The sequence below is a fragment of the Paramormyrops kingsleyae genome, chromosome 9, assembly GCF_048594095.1.
Source record: "Paramormyrops kingsleyae isolate MSU_618 chromosome 9, PKINGS_0.4, whole genome shotgun sequence".
In the NCBI taxonomy this organism is placed as follows: Eukaryota; Metazoa; Chordata; class Actinopteri; order Osteoglossiformes; family Mormyridae; genus Paramormyrops; species Paramormyrops kingsleyae.
Genome location: NC_132805.1, coordinates 15,579,662 through 15,590,995, shown reverse-complemented (window position 1 = coordinate 15,590,995; position 11,334 = coordinate 15,579,662). Strand labels below are relative to the sequence as shown.

Genomic DNA, 11,334 nt, shown 5'->3' with positions numbered 1-11,334 from the left:
CTCTATATGTCTAGGGAGGAGAAATTAACCATTTAAAACCCAGATTCCATATTAAAGGCACCTCCATATTTTTATACATATCATATTGTAAACTATGTTTCATTTTCTGGAGTTAGTTGTATTTAACTGGAAAAAGAGAGTACAAGAGTATATTAATTAAACCTGCTGAGCAACTGCAGGCATAGGTGTATATATAAATACACACACACACCTCAATTGTATTTAACCTCGAATAAAAGCATCAGTGAAATAAATAAAAACAGATGCATAAACAGGCTGAGTCTTTCAAAGAGGATCAACAAATAGGTGAAACAAAGCACATCTAAACAAAAAAAAAAGGCTCATCTTCTACAATGTCGGTCACATGGTACAAAAGAATGACTGTTTCCTAGTTCAGTCACATGACTTGTATGTTTAGTTTCACTTCCGCGTTTCGGATAGGACATGGGATAATAACGATAATCTGCGTAGTGAAAGTATATGATAAACCGTGCAACTATGTGGATTTCGCACGTTTGCGTTTGACAGTATCTGTAACCGATGATGCTTCCTGAGTTTTCTTCCCGCGTCTGATTTTTTTTTTTTCCATTTACACCGTTGCATCGCTCGTGATTTTCTGATAAGCGACGTGACTATCCTAGCTTTCAATTAAGATTAGTAAGGCGTAATTAGAGGAACCAGTTAGCTGTAGCCACAGTAGTAAAGAATATTTATCCTGATTATATTCGATCTGTTTGGTCTCCTTAACGGTGCTGGACAACGCCGAGGTAGGTTGGAAATGAGCTAGCTTCGTTTAACTTGGGCCACAAGTTTTTTGAGGGAGTAAGCGTCATGTGGCTGTCACTGATTCTTCTCACTGTTCCGGTGATCTGAATAATATAAAGGCTAATGTGGAGTAAAAGGCTTTTAAAAAATCTTTCCATTTCTTCTTTGCAGTCCTTTTGGGAAGCTGATTGTCCTGCTCAGTCACTTCAGATTATTTTAGTTTAAGTGTTGTCAAATGCATGCCATTGTATTTCAGTAATCGTACGTCTTTCCCCAGAATACCATGTATATATTCCACAAAATGCCAGTGCTGTCTTTAGTTGTTCTGTTGGTCCTCGTCATTGAGGATGGGGAAGCTGGCAACAACACAAGCAACTGTAAGCTGGGCTCAGTATCGAAGAATTCACAGGCTGAGAAAGAAGCTCTGAGCAGATTGGAGCCCCTCACAAATAGGAAGTTAGTATGAGCCAAAAATCCCATCTCATCCTCCACCATCACTGTGTTATCTTATAGCAGATAGACATCTATTTAGACTTACACAATACAACAGTGTCCCACATTTCTGTAATCAGTCATTCATGATCACATTGTTATTTAGCTCTGATGTGATGTGTCCCACTTCTATCTCTAAGCTTCACTGTGAACACCGGTGGAGATGAAGCCTACTCCTACCAGTTTCGTGTGTGTGGTGATGCTGGGGCAATCCCCGGAGGAGGAGTCGTGCAAAAAGACAAAGCGGGAAAGGAAACTGTTATAGGGAAGTACACCGTCACAGAGGCTACTGGTGGCAGTAAGTACAGCTGTTTTATCTGATCTTCCTCCAACATTTTGGGAACATTGGGCCTCATTCACCAATATTTTCTTAAGAATTCTTTTAAATTTGTTACTACGAAATTTAAGAACAACCTACGTCGGATTCATGACGTGTTCTTAAGTAGCAGAATTGTTCGCACGTTTGTTCTTAAGAATGAATAATCCCACGTCTTCGTAACTGAAAGCGCGTTACAGTTTGTCCTAATTAGCATAGGGAAACGCCCTGTAATTTCCCATAAAAGGGCATGAGACTGCAGGGCCATGTGCAAGGAATGGTGAAGAGACGCGCAGGCTGTGAGCCGCTTCGCACTAAGAGGAAAAAAAACTTCAGTAATGCTTAAGTAGAAGTATTAATAGTAAAATCCCATTATAGTGGACTTGCTTATAACGGAATATCATCTTTAACGGACGAGGTCCGCAGGTCCTGGTGTTCTGTCGATATATGCTGCCTTGTCGAAAAATGCTACCGTAGTGCTAATAGATAGCCCTAACCCTAACTCTTACCCTAACCCTAACCCCCCAAAACCCCTAAAACCCTTACCTTAACCCTAACCCCTAAAACCTAACCCTAATCCCAAAACGGTGGAAATGCACATGCGTAGAAAGGCTCGATAGCACGTCTCGATAGGTAGTATTTTTCGACAGAACACCGGCCGTGTGCCTTTAAGAACATGCAGCAAAAGCATCAGATATAGCGGACTGGCATATAATGGAATTTCGCTTATAACAGACAAACTACAGCTTCGCCGACAAGGCGCTTGGCGTGCCGGTGATATCCAGCGCAGATACGTAGTCGGGATTATTAATAGTCATGCATCTGGTCAGGTAAAGTTGGATTACTACATGTACAATATAATAATCTATACCACAAGTATGTCTGCTGGGGTGTGGCATGAGTAAATGGTGTCCTTTAGTTGTGTTCTGGGCATACAGCAACTCTGGATATAACGGACTTCGGATATAATGGACTGTTTTGCCAGGTCCCATGAAGTCCGTTATAACTGGATTGTACTGTACAGGAGGTAAATGCAAATAGACACATTTTATGTAGCATAACCAGTAGATATAAAGCCCCCAAGAAAGCTGACACATGGAAAGATATCACCTTCTCAGTGAACGCTGTGTGCCAAATAAATCTAAATGATCTTCAAACATGCGTTCCCTTCTCAGACCACGATTGGCAAGCTCTTCAAGAAGTAACAGAAATGCCATTTTGATAGCAAGGCCAATGCGCAGACAGACCTATTTAAAATCCGCATGATTGCCGTTACTGCCATGAAAATAATTTTTACACTTTAAAGTTATTTTTTATATTTTACTTTTATAAATTATTCAAATGCTATCATTTTATCAACTGTAGAATGAACAAAACTGCTATAACCAATTATTTTGAACAAACTATCATTACTCAAATGTGTGTACGAATGGTCTTGAGTGTGCGTAGATTCTGTTCTTAGCTAAGAACAAATTCAGATAAGAAAACATTGGTGAATGTTACATTCTTTGTAAAAGAATGCATACGTGGGGTTTAAGAACAAATTTGTTCGTAAGAACGGTTGGTGAATGAGGTCCATTGTGAACATTTTGTATGATCATAAGCTAACTGGGAACCTGGGTGAAGAATGGCTTTAGTAATGAAATTGTATATCACTCTTGCTTTACACTAGAGCAGGGGTGGCCAATCTTATCTGCAAAGGGCCGGTGTGTATGTAGGTTTTTGGGATAACCTGTAGGTCAGCTGTTCAAACCTAGGTGTGAGGACTCTTCAGCCAATCAGTCCTCTAATTAGTAATCTAATTAGGGAGTTGCAGCGAAAACCCGCATACACACCGGCCCTTTGCGGATAAGATTGGCCATCCCTGCACTAGAGTTTCCCAACCCGGTCCTTGGGGACCTTCTGATGGTCCACATTTTTGCTCCTTCCCAGCTTCCTACCTGGGAGGGACTGTCTGGGTGTCTGAGCTGAGAAACATTGCATTAGAGACACTGTTTTTCCTGCTTTGTGGAGACTGCATAGATCTATAGATCCTGTAGATCAGTATACACTCACCTAAAGGATTATTAGGAACACCTGTTCAATTCCTCATTAATGCAATTATCTAATCAACCAATCACATGGCAGTTGCTTCAATGTATTTAGGGGTGTGGTCCTGGTCAAGACAATCTCCTGAACTCCAAACTGAATGTCAGAATGGGAAAGAAAGGTGATTTAAGCAATTTTGAGCGTGGCATGGTTGTTGGTGCCAGACGGGCCGGTCTGAGTATTTCACAATCTGCTCAGTTACTGGGATTTTCACGCACAACCATTTCTAGGGTTTACAAAGAATGGTGTGCAAAGGGAAAAACATCCAGTATGCGGCAGTCCTGTGGGCAAAAATACCTTGTTGATGCTAGAGGTCAGAGGAGAATGGGCCGACTGATTCAAGCTGATAGAAGAGCAACTTTGACTGAAATAACCACTCTTTACAACTGAGGTATGCAGCAAAGCATTTGTGAAGCCACAACACACACAACCTTGAGGCGGATGGGCTACAACAGCAGAAGACCCCACCGGGTACCACTCATCTCCACTACAAATAGGAAAAAGAGGCTACAATTTGCATGAGCTCACCAAAATTGGACAGTTGAAGACTGGAAAAATGTTGCCTGGTCTGATGAGTCTCGATTTCTGTTGAGACATTCAAATGGTAGAGTCAGAATTTGGCGTAAACAGAATGAGAACATGGATCCATCATGCCTTGTTACCACTGTGCAGGCTGGTGGTGGTGGTGTAATGGTGTGGGGGATGTTTTCTTGGCACACTTTAGGCCCCTTAGTGCCAATTGGGCATCGTTTAAATGCCACGGCCTACCTGAGCATTGTTTCTGACCATGTCCATCCCTTTATGACCACCATGTACCCATCCTCTGATGGCTACTTCCAGCAGGATAATGCACCATGTCACAAAGCTCGAATCATTTCAAATTGGTTTCTTGAACATGACAATGAGTTTACTGTACTAAAATGGCCCCCACAGTCACCAGATCTCAACCCAATAGAGCATCTTTGGGATGTGGTGGAACGGGAGCTTCGTGCCCTGGATGTGCATCCCACAAATCTCCATCAACTGCAAGATACTATTCCTATCAATATGGGCCAACATTTCTAAAGAATGCTTTCAGCACCTTGTTGAATCAATGCCACGTAGAATTAAGGCAGTTCTGAAGGCGAAAGGGGGTCAAACACCGTATTAGTATGGTGTTCCTAATAATCCTTTAGGTGAGTGTACATCCTATTTTAACACCCCACCCCCTCCTCCAGGAGACTGGGTGATGCTGATCTACAGGAACGGCTCTCAGTATGAGACTCACTGTACCAGTGAAGACCGGAAGGCCATCATCATGATCTCTTGCAAGCCAGGAGTCCTGGCGGTAAGTGGAATTCCGGATGTCGGATTGCTACATTGTAATTTTATATTGCAGTATTATGTTGTTATTATCACCATCATAATTATCATTATTATTATTATTATTATTATTATTATAATCATTGAATTTCCCTTGTGTTGAGTTATTATATAATGAGGCATTATTACATAATACATTGTTACACGGGTCCAGGCCAGAATCACTAAGGCTACGTTCACATTACGAGCCTCAGTGTTCAATTCCGAAGTTTTGCGCTGACCAGGTTAGCATACCTTGATGGTTCACATTGATAATTACAAATGACTTGTATCTAAATGTAATGTAAATGCAGCTGTCCTCTGAAATGGCACAATGATACATTTTTGCACAGTCGTCTGTGTTACCAACAACAGAAAATGCTCAGCACATGCATATACGCAAAAAAACACACAAATTCCGATCTGATTGTTCCCAATCATGCCTCATGGCTGCGATTCGGTTATGTATCCGATCTATGACCACATATAAAAGCAACTCAAATCTGATTTGAAAAGGTCTGACTTCTGTGTCCAAAACAGCCATGAAAACATCTAATTTGTGTTACTACTGCCTGTTAATGTGAGCAAAGCCTAAGGGTGCATCTGAAATTAGCGAGTGTGCATGATCCAGTCATGGACTAACTGATACATTATTAATTTGAGGTGCTATGCACCATTAGGCAGTCCTGTAAACCTGGGTCTGGGGAAACTTCTGTTTGTAATTTAGTAATAAAATGATTCACCTGCCACTTGTTTATTTGCTCATTTATTTTGTCCCCCTCCTTCCACCACAGGGAGATCTAGCAATAATTCTGGAGGAGAGAGAAAGGGTGAAGGACTGTTTTTATCTGTTTGAGCTGGATTCCAGTGCTGTCTGTCCACCTGTATCCTCTAAACTGAGCTTGGGTTCGATTCTGCTGTTCGTGTAAGAATGAACCAACATGGCTTCATTAGCTGTAGTTGTATTTTGGCATGTTAACAGTATTGGTGATTCTCTGAGCTGTGTTCATGTGTTTTGTCAGTGGTTTTTCCTGCTTGGCGGTGTACATGATTGGCGGATTTCTCTACCAGCGACTAGTTGTCGGAGCCAAAGGAATGGAGCAATTTCCCAACATCTCTTTCTGGCAGGAAATTGGAAATCTGAGTGCAGTGAGTGTTGACGATCTACGCCCATGGCCATGGCGTTAACGGACGCGTTTTAAACTTGTCTGTCTTTTCATCATTTTAGGATGGGTGTGACTTTGTGTGTCGGTCCCGGGGCAGTCGGGAGGAACCGCCTACCTACCGGGGTGTTGCCACTGAGCCTTTGGGGGAGGAGTCAGAAGAGAGAGATGATCACTTGCTGCCCATGTGACCTCATCAAATTCATATCAGGATGTTTATGTTTATAGTGACTTTTTTTGGAATTCAAAGATATGAAACATTAAAAGATAATCGAGAATCGTAAAAATTATGAAGAATAGGAGATTCATGTTATGTTATAGATGTATCTAAATATTATGGAACAGTGTTGCACATCCCAGATAGAGTCATAATGTCTGAGCGAGTTCCAATTCCAACGATGACATGGGAAATAGAGATATATCATGTGCTGTTACACAGAGTTTAGCTGTGATTTGACCAAATGAAATATCACAAAGTTATGGCAAAATTATTGATAGTTACGACTATAAAATAAAGATACGGATGACCAGAAAAACAAAATCTGTAACTGTAATATAATTTTTTCCAAGAAGGAATGTGACACTGGCTAAACATTTGGCATGAAAATGCAGCCACTGAAATAATGATTATTATTTTAATACTGTACGATTCCTAATATACATGTGATTACTTTTTTGTCTGTTTCCATTTATGTTGTGGTGTATATATTTCTAAGCTTGGAAAAAGCCACAGGAGTATTTCTGTATTTGGACGCACATAGATAGCTGTGAATCCAAAGAACAGCACTGATGCATAACCGTCCAGAGTCATCTTTACTACAGATGTGTTTGAACTTTAATGAGATTCATGAATTCCCATTGCAGTGCTCTTATTTGTACTATTTACTTCAAAGCAAATTTAAATAGCTATTTTTGTTTTCACCGTTGAGGCAAGATTAGTAGTAAAGAATAAAGTGTGTATCTGATTATGCCTCTGCCTTGTACTGTTTGCTTCTTTAATGAGTAGGACTGTGCTGTAGTGTTGTAGGTAAGTCAAAAGTGTGACTTCTTCGTACAACACCCTACGTGCTTTTGTCACCAATCTAGAAATGTGAGGTGGTTGACAATGGTAACTAGGAAGAGCTCCTGTTGCTAGGGGTTGCCAATGCTTGTTGTGGTTGTGAGACATTATAAAAAATGCTGCGTTTACATAAATAAAAGAAGAAAATTACAGTTTGTCTTGTTCTTTTTTTACACAAATTTTAAAAAGTTTCTCAAACCAGTCCTTGGGAACTCCCAGACAGTCCTCCTTTTTACTTCCTCCCAGCTGTGCACTGCCTTGGAGCCCCGAGGACCAGCTTGAGATATGCTGCTTTAGAGCAGCGGTTCTTAACCAGGAATCTATGAACTTGGTTACAAAAAAAAGTAGCTATATTTTCAGCTCTAGTTGAAATTTAGCATTTCCCAATTATGAGTGTAGGCCACATACCACAGCTGTATCATCACTATGGCCCCGTTTACACTGCACATCTTGATGCCTAATTCCGATTTGTTGCCTATATCCGATTTTTTGGACCGTCTGTTTACACGGTCTTTTTAATTGTGACCCATATCCGATTCGTGTGTTTACACTTGCTATAATTTCACGCATGCTCAACGGGGGTTTTTGCACGACACCGTAGCCAAGACGGACGAACGCGAAATTTGTTTTATGATAGCTTTGCGATGTATGCGAAGTTCGCCGAACAACATCACGATTTTCAGGCGAAGGAGGAGGAAAAGGGCCATCATTGCAGCCGAAATATCCTCGAAAACAGATTTGTTTCTGTAGGAACCTTTAATTTTATCCTGAACGGATTCTTCTCCCCACAGGGTGAGAAGGTAGGCTATTTCAGGCGCCGACCACTGCCCTACACTTTCCTCCTCCATGTTTCGTGTGTTTTTTTAATGTTACGCTTCCACACGTACTTCCCACGTACTTTTCACGTACGCAGTTTAATGACGTACAGAACGCAATGCCTCAGAAAATCCGATCTGCCTGTTTACATTACAGTCGCATTGGCCCATATCTGATTTATATCTGATTTATTTCCACATATGAATGAGGCCTGAAACCGATCTCGAAATATCCGAATGCATGCGTTTTTTTCCCATTTACACTGTCACAGAACAGATCCGATCTGTGTCACATATGAGCAAAAAATCGGAATTAGGTCGCATTTAACAGACAGTGTAAACGGGGCCAGTGTAAATGGGAAAAAAAACGCATGCATTCGGATATTTCGAGATCGGTTTCAGGCCTCATTCATATGTGGAAATAAATCAGATATAAATCAGATATGGGCCAATGCGACTGTAATGTAAACAGGCAGATCGGATTTTCTGAGGCATTGCGTTCTGTACGTCATTAAACTGCGTACGTGAAAAGTACGTGGGAAGTACGTGTGGAAGCGTAACATTAAAAAAACACACGAAACATGGAGGAGGAAAGTGTAGGGCAGTGGTCGGCGCCTGAAATAGCCTACCTTCTCACCCTGTGGGGAGAAGAATCCGTTCAGGATAAAATTAAAGGTTCCTACAGAAACAAATCTGTTTTCGAGGATATTTCGGCTGCAATGATGGCCCTTTTCCTCCTCCTTCGCCTGAAAATCGTGATGTTGTTCGGCGAACTTCGCATACATCGCAAAGCTATCATAAAACAAATTTCGCGTTCGTCCGTCTTGGCTACGGTGTCGTGCAAAAACCCCCGTTGAGCATGCGTGAAATTATAGCAAGTGTAAACACACGAATCGGATATGGGTCACAATTAAAAAGACCGTGTAAACAGACGGTCCAAAAAATCGGATATAGGCAACAAATCGGAATTAGGCATCAAGATCTGCAGTGTAAACGGGGCCTATGTGGTACTAAATCTGATACGTATCCGATTCGCGGCCATGCGACCTGAAGGTGAACGCTCAGATCAGAATTCATGTGGCTTTTTGCTTATACGCATGCGCATTGCGCTAACATCATCAGCCTGCACCGGCAGCGCGGGAAGATAAAAATGGAGGAGAGCTGCGATAACAGTCAGTGGAAGGATGGAGAAGTTGGGGATTTAATTGATATTTGGGGAAATGAATCTGTTCAAGCTAAACTGGAAGGAACCTATCGTAATACAATAGTATTTGAAATAATTGCCAAAGAAATGGCACACCGCGGACACGAACGTGGCTACAATGCCAACGAAAAATAATGAGCCTGAAGTCAAAGTTAATGGAGGCAAAAGACTCGAAGCAGCGCAGCGGTCATGGCCGCACAACGTGCCAATTTTACAACCAGCTTTCTACCCGTGTAAAAACGTGTAATGTGCGCATGCGTGACGTTTCGGAGGACCGATGCGTTCACATCAGTCAGATACAGGTCACTTGTAGTTATGAATGTGAACCGTCAAGATAGACAAATCCGATCTGAGCAAAAAATCGGAATTGAACGATGTGGCTGGCAGTGTGAACGTAGCCTTTGTCACCGACAGGGATCAAGGATGTTTCCATTATTAGTTTGAGAAAGAGTCCACAAGCCTCACCACACTCCCAACGGGGTCCATGACAGCAAACTGGTTAAGATTCCCTGTTTTTGAGATGGTTTTACTCTGTTTACGTTTAATTATTTAGCAGCTGCTTTTGCTCACAGAAACATAAAAGTGAGGTACAGTGCTCACAGAAACTCTTAATTCTGTAAAAATGTGGCAAATTTATTTGTTTCATAACATTGACAAGGAATGTTTAACTTATCTGTGCAGGTCTTCTGCACAGACATATTATTTTTGTTGTGACAATTTTTTTTGACTAACTCAATTGGTTCTGGTCTTGCCATTTTGCAATAGCTTATTTATTTATTATTTATCATTGGCTCCTAAAGGAATACTAAGCAGAAATGTTTAGTGTTTTATAATATTGCAAAGTGTTACTAATTAAAAAGCATCCATTGAGACTACCTGTCAGTACACTTTTTGAATCAGACTAGCTCTTTTAGAACTGTAATTATAGTTATAATTATATTGCTACTTCAAAGTAAGGTTTGTTTAAAACTACTGTTTTAAATGTAATATATTTTGAAAATGAATTAAGTAATTATTTTTGTTATAAACCCAACAATATTTTTACTGAATCGAGCAAACAACCCCTAACTTTCCGTGAGCACTGAACATAATACGCTGTATTTCAAATTATTAGAAATTAGTAGAAGTACCATGAGACTGAAGTTAATTTTTTATTTGACCTCTAAGTTATGCCTTATACACATTAGTAACCTTTACTACCTGTATCTATACTTGTGCCCTGGGACATTCCCCTACTTTAATCCGCTCCCCTGCCTCTTACACCTCTCCACCTTTCTTGCTTTCTGCCCACATTTGCGGCCACATCTGCAATGTATAAAGCAGTTTATTAGTATTTCCACCCTTTCCCTTCATTTTCTTCTTTTATTCCCCTCTTCCCTCAACTGACATTCCACAGAAATGCATCAATGTAGAATAACAGAAATGAAACCAATATAAAATAAAAAATGAAAGTAAAAAGATTAAATTGCATGTAACAAACTCTTCTTTTCTAATTCTTTTCTGTTGCCCTGTTAGTCCTGGGAACCAGTGGAGTTGTAGTATCATTCCTTGGAGTTAGTTCTCCTTAGACTCCAAGACGATCTACATGAAAAGGCACCTGAGTCAACTTCATTGTCATTGTGCAATCACACATAATTATCACACATATTAAATAAATCTTAACACATTTTTTGTTGCTCATCTTTAGGGTGACCAGATAATCCATGTCAGGGAGGACACTTTGAGCTAGGACACGAATTGTAAATTACCATTTTAATTAAAAGGACCTGGATTGTTAGCTGTGTGCTAATTGGTCAGGCTCCTATAATCGTGCATGTGTCACTAATGCTAATGTGAAACAGCTCGATGAGTCTTTCAGTCAACGAAACAAACCAGTCAAAGCACAAGAAAAATTGAACTAATTAGCCGAGCCTTTCAGTTTGAAATTAGTTTGTAAAACCCGAAGTAGCTCAAAGTGTCCTCCCTGACATGGATTATCTGGGGGCTGTTCCACGAAGCGAGCTTATAAAATCGAGGATTATTTGTAATAGCCTCGCTTGAGTTAGCCTAACAGTTCACTTCAGGCTCATTGAGTTCCAAGAACAAAATTC

The 11,334-nt window shown here is 40.7% G+C and overlaps 1 protein-coding gene across 1 annotated transcript; it reads left to right on the top strand.

Annotated features, from left to right (window-relative positions):
- The first annotated feature begins 404 nt into the window (after nt 1-404).
- Nucleotides 405-7,375, top strand: m6pr (mannose-6-phosphate receptor (cation dependent)). The gene is made up of 7 exons (XM_072716433.1): nt 405-767; nt 1,043-1,221; nt 1,398-1,555; nt 4,879-4,988; nt 5,797-5,927; nt 6,025-6,151; nt 6,231-7,375. The coding sequence occupies exons 2-7, from the start codon at nt 1,049-1,051 to the stop codon at nt 6,354-6,356; spliced, it is 825 nt and encodes a 274-aa protein (XP_072572534.1). The 5' UTR covers nt 405-767; nt 1,043-1,048; the 3' UTR covers nt 6,357-7,375.
- The last annotated feature ends 3,959 nt before the right edge of the window (nt 7,376-11,334 follow it).